Source organism: Neodiprion lecontei, chromosome 3 (genome assembly GCF_021901455.1).
Source record: "Neodiprion lecontei isolate iyNeoLeco1 chromosome 3, iyNeoLeco1.1, whole genome shotgun sequence".
NCBI lineage: Eukaryota > Metazoa > Arthropoda > Insecta > Hymenoptera > Diprionidae > Neodiprion > Neodiprion lecontei.
Window position 1 is genome coordinate 6,445,868 of NC_060262.1, and position 25,304 is coordinate 6,471,171.

General features: G+C 37.6%; 4 protein-coding genes across 7 annotated transcripts in view; 2 read left to right on the forward strand and 2 right to left on the reverse strand.

Annotated features, from left to right (window-relative positions):
• Positions 1-2,372, forward strand: part of LOC107223581 (spondin-2) — a 13,214-nt gene extending 10,842 nt beyond the window's left edge. For both annotated transcript variants that reach the window (XM_046733370.1, XM_015663298.2), the window contains exons 5-6: positions 32-203; positions 862-2,372. In XM_046733370.1, the coding sequence (XP_046589326.1) occupies positions 32-203; positions 862-1,058 (369 nt within the window). In that variant the 3' untranslated portion in view covers positions 1,059-2,372. The remainder of the gene's footprint in view (positions 1-31; positions 204-861) is intronic.
• On the reverse strand, positions 1,168-9,781 carry LOC107223580 (protein preli-like). Of its 3 annotated transcripts, XM_046733372.1 has the most exons (7): positions 9,591-9,781; positions 9,103-9,195; positions 7,001-7,093; positions 6,133-6,517; positions 5,769-5,982; positions 5,398-5,646; positions 1,168-5,286 (listed from the first exon to the last, which is right to left on the reverse strand). In XM_046733372.1, the coding sequence occupies exons 4-7, from the start codon at positions 6,222-6,224 to the stop codon at positions 5,122-5,124; spliced, it is 720 nt and encodes a 239-aa protein (XP_046589328.1). In that variant the 5' UTR covers positions 6,225-6,517; positions 7,001-7,093; positions 9,103-9,195; positions 9,591-9,781; the 3' UTR covers positions 1,168-5,121. The 3 variants fall into 3 exon arrangements, with proteins under 3 accessions (XP_046589328.1, XP_046589327.1, XP_015518782.2); XM_046733371.1 differs by lacking the exon at positions 7,001-7,093; XM_015663296.2 differs by lacking the exons at positions 7,001-7,093; positions 9,103-9,195.
• Positions 9,782-10,224: 443 nt separating this feature from the next.
• On the forward strand, positions 10,225-12,013 carry LOC107223575. Its single transcript, XM_015663288.2, has one exon. It carries the CDS (start codon positions 10,388-10,390, stop codon positions 11,933-11,935), a length of 1,548 nt encoding a protein of 515 aa, XP_015518774.2. The 5' UTR covers positions 10,225-10,387; the 3' UTR covers positions 11,936-12,013.
• A 1,198-nt stretch (positions 12,014-13,211) lies between these two features.
• LOC107223577 (free fatty acid receptor 4-like) overlaps positions 13,212-25,304 on the reverse strand; it is a 30,217-nt gene continuing 18,124 nt past the window's right edge. The window contains exons 3-7 of the mRNA XM_046733369.1: positions 24,516-25,082; positions 20,997-21,224; positions 16,563-16,745; positions 16,268-16,462; positions 13,212-15,582 (exon numbers count right to left, since the gene is read on the reverse strand). Of these exons, the coding sequence (XP_046589325.1) occupies positions 14,965-15,582; positions 16,268-16,462; positions 16,563-16,745; positions 20,997-21,224; positions 24,516-24,620 (1,329 nt within the window). The 5' untranslated portion in view covers positions 24,621-25,082 and the 3' untranslated portion in view covers positions 13,212-14,964. The remainder of the gene's footprint in view (positions 15,583-16,267; positions 16,463-16,562; positions 16,746-20,996; positions 21,225-24,515; positions 25,083-25,304) is intronic.

Below are 25,304 nucleotides of genomic sequence, written 5' to 3' on the forward strand. Positions count from 1 at the left end.
GACGTTGCAATGGTACATTGTATGCTTTCAGGAACGAATATATAGAGCTACCGATGGCCTCAAAGGGTCGAAAAGGAGGCGGACCAAACTTGCTAGAACTAATCCAGTTATAGTTCCCTTGCCAAACGTCATTGGGAAGGTTACGCCCGATGGTCATCGGCACATATCGCCTCACGTTAAACGTGTGCATAGAAAATCATCACGTGAGAAACTCATGTATATTTTGTGATCGATTATTGAAGTCATTCTGACAATGAGCGGTATTCGTACCGGGACAATCTCTTGAAACTTGAAAATCAACTGCGCATGCGCGAGTTTTATCGGCTGTTCTTGCAGGCTGGCCATCCCAAGTCTTCAGCTGTCAAAATGTTTCCGGCAGCGATGTAGTTGATACGAATTTTCGAGGTTAGAATATCAAATAATCGAGGCTGTGACTCGGAAAGGTTTCGGAAGCATTCGTTATCGGGCTGGAAAGTTGATTCTGCAAAGAACGGTCGAAATTTAATGCTTATGCTCTTTGAAAATTCAAACGTACACATTTTTCTTACGTTGGCACGCCTGCATCGCAGACAAGAATATCGCTGCGGGAAGATTTCGCCGGCCAATGAGATTTGATTATTTGGCGCATGCGCGGTTGATTTTTAGTTCCGTTTACCGTTCAGTCCTTATCTATTTACATTTTTCACCACAATCAAAAAATATAGTACCAGGTACAAAATGAAAATTAGTTTTGTAGCTGTTACCGGAAAGTCTAGTATACGTTACTATTCTTTCTCATTACGATCACTGTTACTAGATTTCCTTGTAACTGCATTACTTTTCCAACAATAACAATTAACCGTTGCGTTTCGTACCGTCCAGGTCAAGCTGTAGACTGCGTTTTGGGCCATTGGAGCTCTTGGTCATCCTGCAGCGCATCCTGCGGAGTGGGATTCGAGGTGCGGACCAGGAAACTAACGAAGCCACCCAAGTTTGGTGGTTCTTGTTCAAGAGAGATGCAACAGAAGCGTTGGTGCGGTGGACACACGAAGTGCATCGAGCGTTTCTTCAATTGGTGATGAGCTGCCGCAACAGAACTCAAATTTTTTATTTAGTCTTCAGCAAATAACTCATCAGGAGACACAGATATTATCCCACTTCACTTCTTCGTCTTCCATTTTTTTGCGATTCAGCTTCTGTTTTACTGTTACGATGATCCATAAGAGTTATCGCCTTGTAGCTAGGTGCGATTTTTTACCCAACTTTAAACTAATTCATGCGAAACGACTCTCCGTTTCCCATTCTGCATACAATTGGAATTCATAGTTTCGCATCAATTCATTCACATCACATTCTTGCCCATTATCGCATTAAATAGTTCATGGAAAAGCAGAACTCAAGTGTACCTTGTCGGTAAAACATTTTTTTCTACTCGGCAAGAATTTCGAGTTCCACGATGCCAATTTTATTATACGTTTCCAACACACTGCCAAATGCCCTGTAAAATTGACAGCAAAATAAAAGGTGTCGCGTTGAAAGAAAAAAATAATTTCTATTTTTTTCACTGTAAGTAGGACTTTTGATCCCATGAAAAATGTAACGTATATTGCACCGGATACTTCACAGAAAAACATAACTTTTCGTGTGATAAATTTTTTCACCCTACCTCAATCTTCCATGATATACGGGTTTACAAAAAGAAGGTCGTTTCCGAAACGAGTAATTTAAAAAATATTAACAAATTCACAAAGAGTACCTTTAGGTATTACTACTATATAACCAATTGTGGAACAGATCCGAGAGGATATAAAAAAAAGTGGCTGAGTTGGTGTAGACCGCCTCATTATGCAGTTGTTCAGATACACACATCGCTCTTTACGGTGGTCGTGATCATCTGAAACGGTGTAAAATGTAGCGAATATAATATGGAATAATACATGTTCATGTTAAAGTTACTACAGATCATTAAATGCGCTATAGCATTGTTCTGCTTTCTTTTATCAGCAGTTTTATCGTCCTACCATTATCGAACACAGGGCATAACGGTCGAAAAATTTACCTTTTCAAGTGGCTGTTTTCGACCGTTTGAATATTAAATTATTATTTTGTAATTCTTACGATATTTAAGTGCTGTCATTCCACTGAACAACACGTAACTTAAGCTACATATTGTAAATCTATTTGTTTATTATCAAATAAAAAAGTTGTGCAACCCGCTTCTCGATTAGCAAGTACATGATGATTCAAATTTAGACTTGGGTTTATGCATTTCGAGCCTCGGTCAACTTTTCAAGTCATATACGTTTAAATCTGATACCGTAAGTTCAGTATACTATAGACAAAACGAAAGAACGATGTAAAATTTTCAAATAAAATAATTCTTCATATCCATATACATGCACACTTGATTTTGATTACCTTTTATATTTTATAGCGACAAATAGAAAATCCAGTCTAGCAGATCGCGACAATGCCGACGTAATTACAGCCAAAAAACGAAAAATTTTTACGTATTCTCTTTGTATTTTTTTAGTTATAGGTCTACGATGTTCCGAATCTCTTTTTCGGCTTCCTCGGGGTCTAACAAGTCTATAAAGGGTGCTTTAAATCGATTCGAAGAGGAAAAGTTATTGGCTTCGAAAGCCGCAAAAAAAAAGCAAGAGTACAAGAGTTCAACCGGTTTTAAAAAACACTGGACCAATTTATTGTTAAAGTATATAGAATTAATTTGACGAGAGAAAACGATTGCACGTAGTCTTGAATCGCTGCGAACAGTTAATCAAGAGATTTAGCCAAGAAACAGTAAAAGCTTATCCCGCGTAATTAACTTTGTTTATTTTCATTGTACATCAATTTTATGTCAAATTCGAAGGATGAATTTTTATTGATATTGTATCAAATATTTTTGTTCGTCGGATTTTACAGAGACCAAAATTTTTGGAGACATGAGACGACAGTGGAGATTTGTTAATAATGGTAGATAAAAACGGTGTCATTATTCGGCGTCTCGTCCCCGATGAAACAGTAAAAGAGAAACGCACCAAAAAACATCATTCACACCGCGAGCATAATATAAGAATTTACTTTCAATTAGTCAGGCACGATTAGGCAAATTAAGTACAAACAAAACAAAGTTTCTTACGATTAATTCAACATTTTAGGTCACAAACGGCAATTGCAAATTCGATTCTGTGCTCAAGCGTGTCGTTATCGAATTTCTGATGAATATTGGATGAACTTTTTTTGTGTTGAATACAAGAATTATTGCAATGCATTAGAGGAACTAGTTTGTGTAAGAAAGCTACGTAGAAGTAATATTGTAGATAATCAAATTGAATCAGACTTTATAAAAAATTTCCGACGTATAAAACTGGTGAAGAAACATAAGATAATACCTCGACCGGTTCAATATAAACTTGCACGGCATGAAAAAAAAATATCGCGATGAGATTCATCGAAGTTTAGAATTTAAATGTCCGGAGGAATTTTGCAAGACGACACTCGATGCGTGCAAAGATTTCTCATCATAATTTACAGACTGATTGACTTGTGCGAATATGGTTGATCCTAAGTACGATATTAATAGCTGGTAAGTTTTCTATATACGATTTTTTATTCAACCTCATCCATAAAATGAATACACAGTTATACGATTGCAAATGAACAGATAACAATGTATTTTCAAAAGTCAACCTACGTCAATAATCCTAATCTAAAATGTATATAGTATATTATAGGTAATACCAGTTCCTCTATCTCCTTTCCTCGACGAGTCATTTACTTTTGTACTAAAAATTATTCCTCAGGCTTCTTAAGACTACAGGTACATGCAGGGGACCTAAAATTACCGTGGCTTTAATAACAAATTTATGTTCAACCGTTTGATTTGTTTTATAATAAGTTTTCTGTACGGTTTTCTTAATTCAAACTCGAATCGAGGTAATTTTCAGACCAGCAATTGTTCACTAGACGAAATATTCGCGACATATTTATCACTACGATTACATCGCTGGGATCAAACAGCTATTGTTTAAAATTGAAAACCTAATTTTTTACAAGTACACACATTTAACGAAATCTAAAAGGTTTAGTCGTTCACTCGTCCTGCCATTATGCAACTGACGAGGAAGCATAACTAAATTATGGGGCACCGTGGAAATAACCATACCCTGGTTGCGAAACCTTTTTCAAGTAAAGATCTAAATACCGTTAATCGTATTCTTCAGAATATTCATTTGCATTATAATTATAGGTATACTTATGGCATACAGTATCATATAACGCGTAATATATTTTCGATATTTAAACACATGGCAAGTTAGAATTACTCGACAACAATACAACGGATATTTCGAACGAAGATTTTTAACCCGAGTTCTTAAGACAAGAGTTAAAATGGAAAAAAAAACAAAATAAGAAAATACTTTAACATAACATACTATATGTTCTACGATTTAGGTGGAGAAAAATTAGAAACGTATCGAACGAATTTGTTGATATTTGCGTTTTGACTACATGATTGATTCTTATATAGTTATTACATAGCAATTGTTTTTTTTTTCGTTTTCTTTTTTTCAAACTGTACCTTGAAATATTTACAATGAATCAAAAACGAGCAATAAAATCCAATCTTTAAATGCGTATGTCGGCCATACACGCGAATCAAGACTTTTATATATACACTTACACATAAATTCTTGCCAATGACAACACATCGGTATTCAGTTTGCAATTGTATAAGAAAAAAGAAACATAGATGAAAAACAAAAAAAAGAATGACATCAGAAACGAATGATGCTTGTGAAAAAATAAGATTTTAGACAATGTCTTTCGAAACATCATTATGAATGGTTAGTTATACCTAATCTGAATTTGAAATTAATAATATACTGTACTGTATCTCGTGGAATCGTAACACAGGATATATAACATTCATACAATTCACAAACACTGTTCGGACGTACTTCTAAGCGTATCTATACAATTCTATTCCCTGTAAACTACTAGAAACAATTGCATTGCAGTTATTGAACATCAGTATCGACGCATCGAAAATGCAGACTTATTTCACACATGTATATTTTATCATGCGGTGTGATTTAATTTTTATACACGTTCGTACAGACTTATCGAATAATACCATTAGGACTGACTTGGCTGACAAGACGCATAAATTGGTCCAGCCTTTTGCTTGGCAAGATCGGTCGCCTTCTTGGCAGCATCTTTCATCTTCTCAGCCTTATCGTGGAACGAATGTTGGATATCACCCGCAGCATGTGTCAACTTCGCTATGGATGGTTGCTCCGTCTGAAATGAAAAATACGAAGGTTATACCACTCACGGATAATTATGATTTGCCCACCGTGCAACGTTGAACATATCGTCAACTATTCTCTCAAAATAAAAACTTGTTAAAACCTTATCTATGTATCCCATTTGCACCAGGCTGGGATTCATATATTCCGTAGTTCCCGGAAACATGTGAGCCAAAACGTAATTGAATCCACCCGACATTTTCGCACAGTTCTTTCTAAATCTGTCCATTCCAAAGGCCTGAATCGCCCGGCTGAATCCGTAAACTTGACTGTCAATCCAAGCCGATCTTACAGCCACCGTCCATTTAGGATTCTCGTCGGACACCTTGTACACAACCTTTTCAATGACGCTCTAAAACGAAATATATTTATGAAAATTTAACGAGGATATGAACAGATTTCGATGAATTTCCGAATAACGATTCCGTTCCACATTTCGTTGTTTACAAACAGTCATTTATTTTATGGCCCTACCATAACTTTGGCGTATCCCAAATTTCTCGTGTAAGTAGTCAAGGTTTTCTTTTTTGGGTCGACTACACTTTCTTCGACAATTTTCACGACATTCTTACTAATAAACCGTTCACCCCATTTTGGCACTCTGTTTGTTTTTGTTAAAAGTCTCTTCGAATATAGTTTATTGTTCTTCACTTCTCTTGATATCGTATCCTCGGATAAGACATGGGTGCTGTAATAATATTCAATCAAACGTAAAAACACAAGGTAAAGACTTTCCTTGGGTTAGGACTCAGAGTCCAATGATTACGTTGAGTGAAAAATTAGACTGAAACTTTGCATTACGAATATTGGTAAGTGGTTTTTAAATTTATTCACTGACCTGTGAGGATTTGGATAGCGATGCCAGTAACCTTGAGCAACTTGTTCCCAACTGAATTGGAATACTGTACTACTTTCAAAATATTTAACCATTTTGATAGAAGTTTTTTGGAACGTATATGACAATATGACTTTTGCGTTATTTGTATTTATGTGATTTTATTGCGACAAACAATACGATGCATACGTGATGAGGAATGGATCTGAGCACGTAACTTTGGGATTAAAGTTACTCGGTATTAATTCTGGCGTTGGCGCTTCGTTCAAACACAAACAGAGCGAAGTAATCTTTATCTAAGAACATTTATCGTGTCTCCAAATTTCAAGATCTTATCACAGTATTGGAGAGACTTCAACAGTCGCTGTGGATTACAATTCAGTCACACCTGAAACAGAAATATAGTGCATTCCAAATAAGTCACTATTGTTCTTAAAACTTTCATGGTATAATTAAGAAAAGCAGTGACGTACATGTTTGTTAATCGGCATTGAAATGTTACAACAAGTGAAACAAACGATTTTCCGCACTTTTTCTATCCTAACAAGTTTTGGTTACAAGAAAAAATGTTCTCTTCGTTCGAATTCTGATTTTTACTCATAAACTCAAAACTGTGCAATCTATTCATCAACTTCTTTAATTTTCACGTCTGCGATCAACGGAATAAAAATCTTCTCGGGATATTATCGTATTAGATTTTGAAACTGGAACGGTATTTCAATTATTTTACCTAGCAATTGGGTCGTAGATCCCGTTTATTTGTATGCTAAATGAGAAAGTCTACAACATACATACATTTACAATTAGAGCAAAGATGCTAATTTTTAATATAAATAAAAATATAGCATGCATTTTCAAACTAGTCAGATACCTTTGTTCCATCGTCTCGTGATTCATGCGTGCATGTAGTTTTTATCAACGGTTATCTTGACCCCAGCAATATTGTTATCGCAAGACTCCTCATCTTATATGATATAAATAGAAAATTGTCTTATATTGAAAACTCGTTGATATTACAAGAAACAACATTTCTTTTGTACTGTTTCTGAAGTGAGGGATGCTTTTGAATGAAATAAATTTTGTAATCGTGATATATATGATGTAATTAAGCACACCGTCATTCCGTCGAGTGCAAAAAAATGATCGCTTATCTTTTCAATTGTGAAGATTTGATTTAACAATTGATTAAAACAAATATCTTGTTAGTTTGAGAGAGAATAAGCTTCTCTGTCCTGAGTCTGTGAAAGAAATTCAGACCGCATACTTGACTGAAATTTTTTAAATTAATTTAATTCTTCCACACATTAACCGATCAACAAATCAAGACAATTTGAAACAAATTCAATGGACAAGTTTCGATGAGAAATTTTATTATCCGACCACGTAACGTACTTCACGGATATCAGTCAATATTTTTGGGTTATTCTCGTTCACCCTGATAAACGATGTGTATATAAGGACATTAAGATCGTAGGTCTTCGTACCTATGGAGTGGAACGGAGCATGTCACTTGGTGCGAGTGATAATAAATTTTGTGAGTATCAATATGAATTCAGAGGAAAAGAAATATTCTATTGAAGTGCGACGAGAGAAAGCTTGGAATAATTTTATTGCAGGTAGAATATCAATTATTATTATGATCATTATTGTTATTGTGTAAAACTCTGATTGTTGAATTCAATGTGAGGTACAAAAGCAAAAAATTTTTGGACAACGATGGGAATCGTTTACTGATAACAGTAGAATTGAAAGTGTCCAGCCTTCCTTTTTTTTTTTATTTGTCAATCATCGACAACTGAGTCTCGGTAACTCATGAATTATACATGATACCAAAAATACATAATTCAATGAATCCCAAAGCCAATTTTGATCATAAGACAAGATAAACACGTTTTTACGTGACTATCTGTGTCGTAATCAAAAAATTTAGGTCATCGTTGTTTTGCAAAGGTACATTGTACATAACATACGTTATCTTTATAAGACAGAGAAATTACTTAGACGCCAGTTGAAGTTGCCTTCATCAGTTCATATTTCTTGTCTGAATTATTCAACAAATATTCGCCAATTTTCATTCAATAATTATAATTTTTGTATCATCTATTAAGGAAACTCTCGCAAATATGCTTATCTTCTTAAGCACAGATATTATGTAGCCACAGATGATAATGATCGTCGTTAACAGTTGAATAAGTTAATAATAGATGGTCTACTAGCATAAAATCCCACAGCGTCCAATTTTAGCATCAACAATATACTTAGCTACAAATGAAAGAACAAAGCATGGCATGCATGGTAAACTGGGAACATATAATCATCCTCATTTCTCTATCCGAAAATTTATTCAGTGCAACATTCAGCGGCGGAAAAACAATTATTCGCGTAAAATCAATTTATGTTACATGGATAAGCAGAATGACGCAGAGAACTTAAATGCGAATATCACGATCCGTTCAAAATCAGTCCTAATTATTATGCGTCAAGACTCTTAGCCATCGGATGAAAAGATATTTTTGATAACGGTAAATACCGACGACCTGCATTAATTACGATTTTTAGTTTCAAAATTATCGTTCCACAAAAGTTGATAAAGAAGAAAAAAAAAAACAGGATTGAAGCAAATAAACCGACTGACAAAGTAAGTGACACGTGAGTAAAGTGTGAGCTTCACTGCTGATATACTGATAAAAATGTATAAACAATTGTATTATCAATGAATCAACAGTAACCGAGAATCATCAGGTTCAAAGTTGAAATTTGAAGTTTTCGGCCGAATATAAGATTCCAAAGGTAGTCGCATTGGCAACAGACTAAAGAGGCTCTAATTCTATGAAACCATCAAAGACAGTAAATTCGAATAGCGTTGACGAGTTTTTAATTGAAAACACGCCTGTAGATAAAACGGAATGATAAAATATCCGAAACCATTAAAATGTATGCTTGGGATGACGGCTAAAGCAGCGAATAACTTACGGAAAAAACAGAATTTTATGTGATCGATTCGCTTCCTCAATTCAAGTACCGAACGATGCTGAAATTTTTTTTGGGGAGGAGGGTCGGAAGAATCTGTAAACAAGTGAAATTCAGGATGAAAATGTTGTGAGGGAAAATTCGAGAGGCGTCCGATGAACCGAATTATGACATAATGCGACGGCGTGTGCACGGATAGAAAATCAAACGGCATGTATGAACTTCGTACACAATGAAAAACGTGTGCCTAGGCACGTACGCACGTGGATGTGAGGTGTGATTGAATGGAGCTACGCCTTCGAATCTAAGTCAACAACAACGTGCAAGAATTTTAAGAGAATGATCATTGATACATTTATGATTAAGCGAATCCGCTCGTGCCGAAGGCAAGGCGGCGGACTCTGGTTTATTGCCAGAAAATCAGTTATATAGCTGTGTGATTTTAGTGTATAAATGGCGATTTGAGGGTAAATAATCTTGCCGCGACTCACCGGCACCGTTAACACCGTTCACAAATCCATCGGGCTCGAGAAAAATGTATAAATATACATCTTGTTTAGTATCAGCCTGTTATCACGCACAATCAGCACAATGCACGAGTGCTCGGAATCACTTCGTTAATCCAGAAAGCTCGGTCGGTGAAATCCACAATGCAAGGCCATTCTGCTGCCTGTGAACGTTCAAGAGCTGTTAGAAGCTCCTCGCGCACAGTCAGAAGTTTACTGTTCGCCTTGTATCCACCAGATTCGCTGCAAGCAGCCCGCTCCTACCGACGGTATCGTCGGTTCGTCATCTTTTTCTAATATTTGAAAGAAGAAGAGACGAAAGATCATTGTCAGCAGGTCAGTCAGTAATGCCGGTGATGCAGACAATGTACCGATCTGCTATAATTGTAGATCGCGGTAGGTTACGAAGCAATTTTTGAACTAATGCTCAAATACACACATTAATCCGTTGCTTTATTCGATGACTAAAGACTGCTGAAAACGGGTTACCCCATTACGGTCTGGTATTTGTTATGGGACTGCTTCCGCCGATAAAGAAACTACAGGATCGCCAACAAGACCTTTTATGTCCTCGACTCTACTTATCCGCCGAGTAATTCCTTCATCAACGCCTGATTCATTTTGTAAATTCAGCTGAACACGCCCTTACATGTGCCTTGCACATGGCAAAAGAGGTTAGGGCTAAAATCAGTTTTAAGTTTTTTTACTCACAATCAGTTACGTGCCAATAAGGAATCGTAATCAAGACACGTCAATAAATACGCAATTATCGATTTATTGCGATGCGGTTATACAGTGAAGGCGGTGATTTTATTCCGGAGCATTTCGATATCCTCCAATTCTACGGTGAGACATTATTGTTCGCTTGGCATGCGAACAAATTGAAAGTATGGAACTACGACGATGCGGCAGGCGATTCGACCCCACGGACGATATTGGTTCCGGGAAAAGTTGAATGCGTTCAAAGTTTTAACGAAAGAATTTTCGTCACATGTAGCACGTCGGGTGTTTACAAATTGGCGAAAAATTATCAGTTCGCTGTACTGAGCAAATCTGCGATCGGTATCGGCGCGAAATTTTATCAGGTGTTCAGACTGGAGGAAGGCTACATATACTTGATCGACAAACAAGAGAAAACGTCCAAGCTCCTACTGAAGCATAAACCGAAAGAGGGCGTCACGACACGTTTTGTAGGACTCGGAGATAAAGTCGATAAAGATTTGCTGGCCGTCATGCTAGAAGAATCCGTTGGAGATGGCGAGATATGCATATTCAGCAACGGGTATGAGATTTATAAAATCGCCCAAAACTCGGTGAAAATTCTGTACAGCTCCTCTAGCCCTATCGTCGATGTCGTGAAAATTGAGAAAAACGAAAAAGTCACATCTCTGCTGTACGTGACGAAGAAAAACGCTGTTATTCTTATGTATGCTAAGGACAACGAGCTTCGTTTCGAAAAAGTCAAAGTTAATAACAAGGTTAAAACAGCGTATGCCATCATGGACGAAGTTTCAGAAAACGTCGTGTGGATCATTTATTCCGACGGTACGAAGACTTACAAGATTCGTAAAGTCCTGGATAATGATAATCTCAAGAGCGTCGAGTTGAGTGAAAAGAATATTACCTGCCTATGCAGTCACGGTTCTAAAATTCTAGGACTAACTTCAAGCGGTGAGTTGGTAACAGTGGAAGCAAGATTGGATGAAAAATTTAACGATACGGATGACAGAGATAACTTCTTTAACCTGAAACCTGAAATGCTTGAAGAAATCAATTCGATCGTCGATGAGACTTGCAGAAAAGTTAAAGAGCTGCAATCGATCGACGATAAGTTGCTCGAGCAACAGAATGTCCTGAAAAGAATCAGCATGTCTACTTGTGAACCGAATATTTTAGTCCCGAAACTGCGTGTGGAAAAAAGAGCGAAACAAACAGTTCTGAACTGTGAATTCGGACAATCTATGCCAGAGAAATGTCTATTTTCATTATCGGTGAAATGTTGCGGGCGGAAAATATTTGTTACGAAACAAGTCGCTGAAAATGAAAAGCAATTCGAACTCTCTGTTCCGGATTCTATGCTCGATCATGAGTTGGATGTTACCACTGATTTGATCACCTTGGCGGAAGAAGGCTCCTCTTGGTGCCTGATTAAAAATTGCGTCAAGGACACAGCAGGCCATCAGCCAGAGTCACAAATATCTGAACGCAAGATCAACTTTCTTAAAGCAAGGCTGACTGCACTGCAAAACCTGAAAGTTGAAAACAACCTAGACATCGCGAAGTTAAATTCTATAATAAATGGTGTGAGAAAGGAATTTAATGTCGCTTGAAATAATATTTTTTTTCACTATTTTGTTTATATTACACACCTAACCGAATGTCAATAAATGAGATCTTTTTATACTCAATAAACAAAGAGTCATCATTTACCCACCCTTCATACGATAGGTTGCAAGAAAAATTTCGTGTCTAAGAAAATTGACGTGTAGAAAAAACGTCAAATTTCTGTTTTATAGAAATATGTATCTGAAAATAAAAACATACTAGTTTTGAAAAGTACAGGGAGGCGGCAGTATCTTGAGAAAAAAAAGGTGTCTGAAACTTAACGATTTACCGGGAATATTAATTCACACAATTTTCCGACGTAATTGCGATGGAAAGAAATTGATGAAATGAAAAATCACCGATTTAATTGCAAACAAAACCAGTCAGTATTTCTGACGAGATCTTACACTCTATACTAAAATACCACAGCTTCAATGATACCACGGGAAATTCAGTCCCCCGAGTAATTATTCTAAATCGTTTGACGCCATCCATCCACCTCCGTATTGTCAGTCGTCTTAAATACCTACGATTTATCCCCGTCGTGCAGCAATAAAGCTTTAACTGTGTCTAGCCATAACTCTTGAACATTTCTAAACAGTAGTAGATCGTAGCGTCGATCCAAACATTGAACACCCTGTTAGAAATCACGTTGAAAAATACTGTGCGTCGTGAAAATGTGAAACTCTAAAAATACCCGGCAAACGCACAACGATTTTTATGGAACTAGACCATACGTGAATGCACGCACACAAATTCACATACATCGAAGTCAATCCGATTGATTTACGGACCACGTCGCGAGCCTCGGTGTCGTTCCATGTGCCCGTTCGTATTATAAAGAGACTAGATTTCGAAGCTCGCTTTGGGAACCTGACGCAGTTGGCCTTACGTCTATCTACTTTCCACGTGACAGACACACCCCCGCGCTCATTCCACGGCTGTATTGTTCTTTGAAGAAAAAGCCAAGGACGAGCCTGGCGGAAACCTGCAATAGTATAATAGTTAATCAACGTCGGTCAGAGAAGTGATAAAGCTAATTTTGACTCCCAACAGTTGCGTAGTTTACCATTTCAATTTTTCCCCATTTCCTCGAATGGGGTGAGCACGGTTTTATTTTCATTTTCTTACCTTCTCGTCAGCTGACGTAATAAATACATTTATTCATGAATATACATCGTGTATAATTATTTGTATCATAGATAATTGTATAAAATTTGACTGTAATAATATGTAATAAAATAATACTCACAACTTGGGCATTAATATATGTATACGACGTTAGTAGAAAAATTTATAATTATTAGCTTACGAACTATATATTTACAAATTTTTAAGTAAAGTGTTTGTACCACGAAAACGTCGTCTGAGTTTTGTTACGGTCACCTCGCACCTACCATTCGGATCTAAGGTCTTAAATATTTTTGTTTCCAAATTGAAGTACACTTTATACACAAATGCAGAAACATGTCGATCAAAACTTCCACTCATATTACACTTATACACACAGTTTACAAAATGTAAGTCCAGTAATCTGAGTTTATATCTATTTAAAAAAAAATGTACCCATCACAATCACTTTTCAGCCGTATTTGGAAAACAAGTTTTCAATGTGAAAGGACAGGAGAAAATCTACCACGACTCAATTCTTTGAGAAAATTATTACGAGAAGTATTTTTACAGCATAAAACGAACAGAGTATTCATATGGGAATGTGTCATCATGATACAGCAATCTTGGACTTTCGTTCTTGTGCCTTTTAATCTTATTGTCAGAAGAAACTTAATTCTCAAGAGTTTTTTTTTTGGATGAACGTGACAGAATATTTTTAGTCTACGATTTTCTTGTTCTTATATTTTACAACGCCTGTTATGTACAGATAAGTTATTTAATAAGTAAGTGTCTTGTGCCTGTATTTCACCCGTCAATCATTCCACGCAAAGGAATCACGATTCAATTATTGCGTAAAAAAGTATTCAGTTTTATAAAAAACTGGTACAAAGTTGAAATAAAAAGTATCTTATGTCCAAATTTAGAACACAAGCTGGATTTTTTTTCTATTTCCCGACTTGTAAACCTGACATACAATCGTATAGAATGATATAAAATCGTTCACGTGGAAACCACGCATCGCTATAATAAAAGGCGTAATTACTTCGCAGTTTCTCGCATGGGTTAATTATAATAGCATCGTATTTATAAACCGAAAAAAAAAAAAAACAAAAAATCCAGTACATCCCACAAAGGTTGAGGGTATTATTTTAATGGAGTTGGTGGGAGGGCGAGAATTTAAAAATAAATTTTTTTTTTTATGCTCTTACAAATATACACACGACGCGCGACGTGAGTAATTAACTTCGAAAAATATATGTTACGAATTGAGTAAATATCGCAGATATAAACCTAACATATACATTATTATGTTATACATGTACGCACAAGATGACAGCTGCTGACATCGAATTATATGACATCGCTTTATTCCTAAGTTGCTTGTGATCAACAGCCGTAGTGCCCATTCATTTAGCCTAGGTGTTGTCCTAGCAGAGACTCAATTATGTATTACACAGAAAGTGATTTTTCCGGTAGAAATCCAGATTTTGAAAAATCGGGTCTACTGCAATATCAGTAATACAGAGATTTTCATTTGCGAACATTTACCAAGTTACATTTAATACATATTTAAAAATTGATTAACAATAGAACAATTTCTCCAACATCGAGTTGGCCAATACCGTTTCTGATTTGGCTCGCGAATTATAGATAAACTGCGAATAAGTCGCAAGAAAAAACACAAATTCACGTGGTCGTAAAGTTAGCATTGTCATGGAAAATCCTGACAGCGAGCACAGCGCGTCGTGATGTCACAAACATCGACTGGCACCGTCTGATTTAATAACGAGGACACTGCCGTGTAAGAAACTTTGCCGCAGGACGAAAATTACTTACGTCCGAATCCAATTTCCGTTCTCGTCACGTCAATTTCGGTAATCAGTGAGCAAAGTTTTCGGGGATCAATGAGTACGGGGATTACCTAGAGCTTTTCAGAGCTCGGGACTTCGATGATGCTTCCGATGCTGCAGCTCGAGCTCTTCTTGGGTGGCCTGCCACCGGTTCGCAGACTGCTAGGAGTTCTGGGTCCTAATCTGTCCTGAAGAGCCTCAAGCGACCTTCCACCCTTGCGAGTTCCGGTCCCGCCGCTTCCTCTTTCCCCACTTCCGGTCCGGTCGTTGTTCCTTCCCCTTCCCCAGAACTTGGCGAAGCATGACCGGAAGTTTTCGGAAAACACGCCGTAGAGCAGCGGGTTGACAACGGTGTTCAACTGGGCGATAACCAACGCCCAAAGAAAGTGATGGGACTTGAGGAAGAAGTTCGTGTCCTCATTGGGACGACGGCCGTCGATGTATATCAGGAACATCACTATCGTGATCGGCAGCCACATCACCAGAACCGCCACCACGTTTAGCAGCAGGATTCGCACCACCCGAAGGTGCTTGTGCAAACGAATCTCTTCGTGGTGGGACAAACTTCCTGCGCGTCCTTGCCGACCGGACATCGAAGCTGTTGACAATTTTCTACCGGCCCAAGGAACCAGCGTACTGACAACCGACAATTCGGAGTCCCGTCGGACGGTTCCGCCTTCCACGACACCCTGTCAAAACAATATACATCGCCAAATGATTGTCTCGGTGTACTGATTCAGAAGCATATTTAATCAACGGACACGTCAGCGTAACTGAAAACTTTTTTATGAACATCCGATCTTCTAATTCACGTTGGTAAGGTTTCAGGTGTTTGCCTGCCTAAATTTCTGAATAGATTTTGGTTTAAATCATGGCTAACATTGAAGGTATTCTTCTAAAAGTTGGTATCCAATTTGCAATCTTGTGATCAACCATTGAACCACGCCACTGGCTTGCGATATAAAGAAAAGCGAATGGATAGCGGAAAAATGTAGTAAAAATATTACAATACAATATCAAGAATATTCTGGTAGTTGGATTTTTATAAAACAAAGAATCGACGGAAAAAGTTTGAAATCTTATCGATGTGTTCTTAAACCATACAAAATATGTTCAAATACGACAAAGAATGAACTTAATGTATCGACGAAGCTGCAGATACTGTAAAATTTCTCATGTCGACTTAATAAATAGCCGAACATGGCCAAGTCATCTACGTTTCAATGAAACGGAAGTGAGTGATGAAGTTGCTTATATTACTGAAATAAAATCGATGAGACGCTGAATATGACTGCCACGAAGAGTCGATTGGCTTCAAAGGGGATGAAATCTCTCCATGAAACACAGACGATAGGATGTGCGTGGGAATCTTACCTGCGCTACACAGGATACAGCCCATCTATTTCTGGTGTCCAATATTCTCTGAAATATCCGTTGATAATGGTATACCAAAAGTCCCATGGGTAAGAGGCAGGCGAGAATGATAATGGGTATCGTGAAGCACAAAGAGACGTTGATAGACTCGTTCCTTGGAAATATCAGCGTACAAATAACGTCTCCGTTTACCTCCTGCGAATGATACAAAATGTCGCATGTGTTAGAAACGCAAATTCTCGTTTCGCGAAGTCTCCATCGCGATACGTGCGTCGTTTCCAAAGAGTCTCTTTACCTTCGGTTTGAACCAGAAGGCGGCTGGCAAAAATAACGAGGCTCCTATCACCCAAGTGATAAGGCTTGCAGCAACGACTCGAGGACCGGTTAGCGCACTTCTGTACGGTGCAACGGCCAGGCATCTGTGCCTGTCCATCGATATCAGAGTCAACGTCCAGAGCAATACGAAACCGCATACAAACTGAAACACGATCGGTGGTTGGATCAGTCGTGACGAGTGAATGACACGAATGGTTCAAAAGTTGTAAATTTGGAAGCAAGAAGGCGTCTATCATGGGACAGTGACGCAGGAACGAAATTTCTTGGGATACCAGTTCACGTATCAGAAATGACCGACGATGAGCGGCAGAACACAGATACAAAAACGTTTTTATTCACGTTACACGTTATTTCTCGGGTTCTTTCACGCTGGGTGGAATGCTTCTTTGTACCATTAGCTTCGATCTTTATCTTTGCTTGAAGTAAGTTGAAAAGATTGATGTCAGGCGGACACGTGTAGGGTAAGAGATAAGCGGGAATGGATGGGGTTCAATTTGTGGCTAAGTCGAGGCTGGCCTTCTTCTAGGCAGCAAGTGAAACTCTTTTAAACCAAATTTCCATCCTTCGTCTTCGAAAAAAAAATTGAAAGAATTGAAAGAATTGCCTCAAAGCATATCGCAAAGATACATCAGAGCACGAGTCTTCCAAATCCTTTCAGCTTGTTTTTGACAAGTTTAATTTTGCAAACTCGTAAACATTTTCTGAGAACCAAAGACACTCGTTTACGGTGAAAGAAAACATTGAAGAAGACCGAATACTGATCATCTCTGACATTAGGCCGCTAGTCTACATGCATAATATTCAGATTTACATGTAATAAGATCAGTCGATCCATCGCATACCGACACGTACCGATCAGGTGATAAAGCGTGAATAAGTGGATTTGTCTGAAAGCTCTGTGCATCGAAGAAAATTGCGAAATTTCAAATACATATGTATGATGCGTACCGCCGTCCATGCCGCATTACTCTTTTTCGAATGGCGTAGCTCTTAGTGATGCGTCGGTTCGATCCATTCTTAGGTGTTAACGTACTTGCGTTACTGGGTAGTAAATCACCGACTACTTTGGTATGGAAGAAATAGGTACAAATAAAAACATAGACACCGATCACCGAAAGCGTGCGACTTTAGAAAAACGAAACCGACAAAGAACACGCAGATCAACGGTAATCCCGAAGATCGTCGCGACGAGTACCAAAGGAAGTCAAAATTTTCGATCATGTTCTGAATTTGTTTTTACTGGATATAAAATGGGATCATAAATGACGGTGTATTCGTACAGATGTTCCCGAAATCTGAAATTTTTTTAACAAGTATATTCTTCATCCTTGGAATATTTGTACTGATTTAGTTATCGTCCCATTTTCGTCCCAATAAAAAACTTTTACGATATAATCCAAAATGTCCGGTTTTTTGGAATAAAAAATTAGAACAATCACTTTTTGTTGTTAAAAACGTGTTTCCTCGGCAGTCCCTGAGGATCTACTTTAAGACGTACGATGGACACAAAAAACACTTCGGATCATGTTTTTCTCCGACGACAGTAAGTGCCGAAAATTTGAAGACAAACCTCGTGTACAATTCGGAAGCGTGATAAAATTGATCGCAACGTGTTTCTTCTGTTAACGAAAATTTAGCGTGCCCAATATCGAAAGAACCGTGAAGGAAATGTAACGTAAACTGAAACGATTTAACATTTCTCGCACACTTATTTGTTTCAATTTAAATATCCTCACTTTTCCTCGTCACTCCATTTTCATCAGACTTGCGAACAATAAGAATTGTGTATCGAAATTGCAGCATGATGCAATAAAAATTGACGAATCGCACGCTGTTAAGTTTCAAAAAATGACTGTGAACCGAACCAGCTTAGTTCAAATTTGCGTATATTAAATTTGCTCCGAATCGCACTGACGCGAAATACTTGAGAAGTTACAAGTTTGAGAGACCGGATGAGCGGGAATTGCGCTTCGCGAGCAGAGCGAGGCCTTTGAAAATCGTGGTAAACCGTTCTTTCTCAACTTTTTTGCGTCTGCACGAAGCAGCCGCGTCGCACGTGTTTCCTCTATTTCGGCCTTACACCAAAGACAGAACGCCGAAGCGGTCGTCGACACCCCAAAAATCGCTTACAGAACTACGAAGGTGTGAAACGACATGAGTTGTTGCCTTATTTCCCGTGTCGGGCATACAACCGCTCGTATCTCGCGCCTTGCTTTGGGTATAACAAAGTCTGGAATGCAAGGGTTGAAAGTTGCTGGGATGTTTGAAGAACGGAATCGATCTTCGGAGGCTATTTTGTCACTGTCCGCCTGTCCGTTCTACACGTTTCAACTTTAATCATAAGCGATTAATCACAAAGTTGTCGCGCATTGCGGTAATTGTAAGCTAATTGATCGATACTGTCAAAGTGTGATGAATATTTTTCTCTCAATGTTTCGACAAACAAAATATCTAAACATTTCGGAAATGATCAACGTTTTTCGGTTCATCATTGAATTGAATTTAACCAAATAATTTTTTCTGAAACAAAAGTACCTAATCATTGTGTGTCTTTGAAAACATCTTTTAAGGTTTGCATCAAAACAGCGAAATTTTTTATTTTTTTTTTTTTCTACTTGGAATCGCGCGGTTCTAAAATTTTTAAATGCAATATTCGGCGGAATATTTTCACCGTAAAAGGAATGACCAAAATTCTTTTAAATATACTTAAGGTTTGTCAGAAAACAGAATTTCATTCCATAAACAACGTTTACAATGAGAAAATAATGAGAACATTTTTATTTTTTTTTTTTCAATTCTTGCAACGCCATTTTTTCTCTTTTATCATCGCTCCGTTCTCTCCGTTTTCTTATGGAGTGCGAAAAACGTTCGCGTTTCAAACAAATTTTCTAAATTCATCACGGAATCTGAAATACGTACCAAAATCTAGAATCTCTGTAGATCTTCTCTCAATTCTACAAGGAGATTCGTATTACAAGGAAAATTATGCGAATACCTCAAGACACATGAGAAAGCTTTGTGCAAGCCACTATATAGACAAAGTAAATGGAAAAACAAGTTTTATAGTTAAATACAGCCGGCAGTCGAAGCGTTCTACGTTTTAGCACCAGATGTTAGGGCAGCAAATTTTCTTTCTCAATGCCGTTTACCTTTTCTTGTCATTATACTTAAACTCCACGGCCCAGCTGTCGACAAAAGTTTGTCAATTTTATGTCATGCCGTCTGAAAAGCGCACATTGTTATCTGCCTACTCGGTCAATCGCACCGGAACTTGTAATATTTCAGAATCCGAACAATGGACCGGAACTCGTGCAGCCGACGGTCGTTCCAATTTAGTTACATTATTTCAGTATTTCAATCTTATTGTTAAATAAGCGGAAAGTTGTGACACGTCACGTGGAAATGTTTGTATACCATGGGTATGTATTTAGCCCGGAAATGTGATTAATTTATCGCTTGATAACGCGGTGAACGTGCACTTTAATCAAACTAATTGCCAGCGAACACACTTTGCAGTTGGTTGGTTTGATGTTCGGCATTATTAAAAGACCGGCGGTCACTTAATTTCCGGAACGACCGTGTCAACTCACGGCAACAACCGCGATGTCAGCTTTAATCGAAAACAAACTCCGATACATTGCTGCTTTTTGTAGCTCCGAGCATTTTCTTTTTTTTTTCTCTCGACTGATTATTCGCGAATTGAACATTTAACAGCGGTACGAAATTACGGTAAAGAAACCTTGTACCAAAGGGGAAAAAAATAATATAAATACACAAATGATCAAGTCTGGGATAAAAAAGCGAAACTGTAGAACGTAATTGAGTTGATTTAATTCACAGAATATTTCCTCCGCGTGAAAAACAAATATTAATAACCGTATATTTTGATAAAGGAAAATTATTTGTCAAATAACTTCAATAACTTCAACTTTTAAATTTAACCTTAGACAAATTGAAAGATTAAACTCGTATCAAAGTTTGTCTATTTTTGTTAAACCAAGGCTCGTTTCAAACTTAATTTACGTTTTGATGAAATATTAGATGGATTCATTTCATTGTGACCTGTAAAACCTATGTAGTCTAAGGTTTTGTGATTGGATAACGAGTTGAGGGTAAAAATCATCGCCGGAAATTTTAATTGCATGAAAAAATTGATCAACAAGAAAGTTAGCCGATACGTTTTGCGCATTACAAAAATTCACTAACATTTCTTACGTATGAATCTCTCTGCGCTTATCGATAATCGAGGTTTCCCGTTTGTAAAGGAACGTGGTGAATGGTTTCAAAGTCTCGTTATTGGATTTTAATCACTTACGCGATTGCTTTTTTCGTCAAAACAATTTTCACCGAGACTGTACACTTGACGCATCGTTATATTAAATCCCGGACTTACCTGAGAATAGGGCAGCAGTCTGCAAACAGAGTCTCCGAGTCTCCATTTCTGTGTGAGCCTAGTGTAAGCAACGGCGGGCACTCCAAGAGCGAAGAGGAGATCGGCTGCGGCAAGGTTGACGAGGCAGAGATTCGTTGGAGTCCGCATTTCCTTGTACCGTAAAACGCAGGCAGCGATACCCAGGTTGGCAATCACGGCGATGACGAAAGTTACGGCCAAAATAACCACCTGGAATAAAAAATGAAATTTGAAATTTTCACTTTGGAAACAATGAATTTTTGGATAGGAAAATAGTCGAGGATAAACATCGGCAATTTAAATTGTGTTCGAAAAGTTTCAAGCAATCCCACATCACTCGGTATAACCCGTCTAGTTTTATTTTTGCTTTTCAAGTGTTCTGCACGGTGTGTAAAAAACGCGGTGTTCAATTTCACACTTTGCTCAAATTTTATAGTTCTTCCAGCTCCGCAGCAGCTGTTCGGTGTTGAATTTAACTCCAAATGTTACACGTCTAAACCGGCGTCACGCATCTTTCGTAGAGTTGGAGCGGTGTTAAATTCTACGCCACATTTTCTGCAGAGTGATAAGTGGATTTTGATATTTTTTTTTTCTCGCATCTTCACCAAAGAGCGTATTTGATTGTCAACGAGTTGTCGAATTTTTCAACAACGGTTAGAGACGTCAGCAAAGTTTTTTAAATTTGGTGAAAAAATCGTAAAACTTCTGTTCGAAACCTGAGACATTTTTTATTCCGGAAGAAAAATTCACGAGTCAACCAACAGCTTTTGTATCATTTCATTCAAGCTGACTTCGTCAAGTTTGTAATTAAGTCTGCAGGACTTTATCAATACATCGATTAGCCAGAGGAGTTATTTCCTACAATAAATTTTTTGAAATATATTGCAATTATGAGAAAAAATAGAGATGGTGGATAGACTAAAATCTAGTATTTTGGGTTCGATGTTTCCCTACATAATCGAAATCAGAACATAAGATCTAAAAAATAATCGCAAGTAAGAAACTAAGGTAAATCAAGAGCGAACAGATTGAGAAATGGAAAATGGCTTTGTTTCAAATCGTGTTCAAAGTTGCCCAAGCTGTGCCGAAGAGGTTGAAATGTTGATTTCCGGTGCAACCACTTGTAACAGCAGACGCGTTCAGGCAGCACTTTGAAACATATTACATTTGAATGCATGTGCCAACGTGTGTCGGGGAGCATATTCGCACAGTTTACGGTAATGAGCTATGCTTTAAGCTTCCAATTTATATGCAAAGCACTGCACGAAGTATCAAGCCCACATGTTTCACTGGTACCTAGGGTCTTGATTGCTGCACCCTTAGTTTCAAAGACCAACTGGTTGTTTGACGAAGTCGTTTCTTTTTTTTCAGCGAGGCAAACGCGGCAAGGGAAATCATTCGAGCAATTCGAATTCCCACTCTTCACAGTACATTGATTCTACGAACTGAGCGAGTCAAGATCGTACGAAAAACTTGGATGTCTGTAACAATTTCGTGCAGGTCCGTTGAACTCTGGGAGTTAAAAACTCCGATAAGTTATTACATGAGGGTTCAATTGCAGCCCGGCGCGTGGTGTCGATATAACAGTCCAATATTTTTCCGGTTTATTTTACAATCAAACTTTTTATTCGCGTTTGTTTTTTTTTTTTTTTTTTGCCTCAAGCTGTGTAGCACATTGGTTCAACAAACAGGTACAAATTCCTACCATATATTCGAATACAATACCTGACGCGTGCTTTGAGTCGTGTGTCAAGGTTTGTTGGTTTGCCAAAAATCAAATTTCTTTTTTTTTTTACCAGTCAATACAATATAGCTATTCATTGTTCGTAATCAATATCGGAGCAATGTTTTGTGAAATTCAATGCTGAACGATACCGGCATGATAAAAGAAAAAAAAAAGAAAACTCGTTTAATTTCTCTGACAGAATGTGCCATCGTAGAGTGAAATCGAACGAATTTACTAGATTCTACACACATTCGAAGCAATATGAAACGAAGCATCCATATATCATTTTTTGCTTATAATTTCAATATTTGGGAATTTTGTATTTTTAAAGAAATCTTTGTAGCCGGTGAATATCATAATTTGGTAAATGCTGAATGCATAATTGAATGATAATACAATGAATACGAAGTATTGATTCTTGGCCAGCCTCGGTATGACAGGTAGGGCCTTATGGTAAGACAGGCAGGACCCTATGGTAAAACAGATAAGGGCCTTACGATAAAACAGATAGTGGCTTTATGGTAAAACAGTAGGAGTCTCGACAGGTGTGGGCCTTATGGTAGAAACTTCTTTTCAAAAGAAACGTGAGCTTCTCGTTAGATTCTCGCAATTACCAACGATTAGTAATCTCTTCAAGTTTTTCTCATTATTTTTCGAATACACTTACGAACTTTTGAAGCAGCCTCCACCGCTCGTCAAATATTTTGCCAAGATACAGACGGAGATAATCGTGCAATGTGGTAAAAAATTAATTGCTCGCAAAAGGTGGGAAAAAAAGAAAAGTTGTAAAAAGTGCAACGTGGGTGGCTTTAATGTGAGATAGAAACTGTGGGTACTTGGCCTACGGAATGAGTGGGATTGATTTATTACCAAGTTGTAAAGAACTTGGGAAAGGATTACTGCATCTTGAGACACGGCTATATTATATAGTATCTATTCGTTTGCAAAACTAGTGCAGTTTAATCGATATACTGTATCCACATTCCTATAGCAGTCATTCTTTTACTACTATTAGCGCAAGGATGTGGATAAAATTTCATTTGACAATGTTTTAATAATCACTGAAAAATCGCATCCCAAACTCAGTGTCAGGTGGAATTTAAAGGTGATATTTTAGTCACATTAGAGAGTAATGAGTATGAAACAGTAAACACCCTTTATCGTTTAAGAATGAATGACTATCACCGTTTGAACCAAAAGTTACTATAAAATGGGAATGAATCGAAGCAAATTCGAATAACTCAACTTAGATACCAACAATCCTAGATTATATTTCTTAATTAGAACGTTCAAACTGATTCGTTTTTAAACCGATTATAATGGTTTCAGGCTTACTTTGTTCACAGATCTATAGATATCGCTAGAATTTTTTTAACGATTATCTTCAAAGTGGATAAGAATTAATTCGGTGATCGATCTTCGTCGATTGTTGAATTTAGGCGCATCAGCTTTGCCATAAGGTTGTGAATGTTTTTTAACCAATCAGTGACAAGTAAATTGAGCTCAAAATCGATGGAATAGAGTCAAAATTATCACGGTTTGATCAATTCTAATGAAAAAACCATTTGTCGAATCTTTGATACGTTGGCTTGAGTTATTCAATTTTGTTCAGATTCACTTCCATAACGTAGTAGGGATTTGGTTTCATTTCTCACCGCTATCATTGGATCAAATAACATTGTTCGAGATTTTTCGAGCGGTCTTATCTCGCTTCCTAATTTTTTATTCAAACGGTGAGACCCAACCATGCTGAATAATCTAAATGCGAGACTCACCTCGACACCGCTGGCTCCATTTCGTTCACCGAACTGACTGTAGTAGGTGAAGAAGTACCTCGGACCCCATTCTTCGTCATCGCCCCAAAGATAAGATGAATTCATTTTCCTCCTTGCGTTTTACTCGTAAAATATCAACACTGTTCAACGTCTGCAGCAGTAAATGCCGGAACTTTACCGTAGAAATCGTTATTGAGATTAGTCATGACTCGCACTATAGTGTAATCAAACATCTGCCGTTGAACCGGAGATATTCGTATGTGACGGCGATTTATCCTCGATTTCATCCACATTTATTACACCCTTTATTCCTTCACACGTGTTACTCTTGAGGAGATTCTTTCAAGCCGATCTGTATAAGAGCAGCCCAGTTTGAAATCAGAACAAAAATCGAAAATTGAACCAGCCAATCTTCTATACAAGAAGCAATATTCGTTCCATTAACACGTGGAATCTGTCCAATATTCGAAACCGCGATTTATCGGTTCTTCAGATACTTCGGAACCATCGATTTTTCCGATTCGCAGACGATGTAACAGTTTTATAAATCTCATCTTTTGTTACCACCTGAAATCAAAGAAACAAAAGTTAGATATTTACCTTTGACTAACCACAACTCGTAACATATATTTTTTCATATGGTTCGATATGATTCTCAGATAACATGTCAGATAACATGAGTTTTTCAACAATATTTTGAAAATATTAACCATCACCAGCGAAAGTCTGAAGGATAAGGTGATGGTTTTTTATTTATGGATTGAACTTTTTCATCTTGTGCAACGAGGA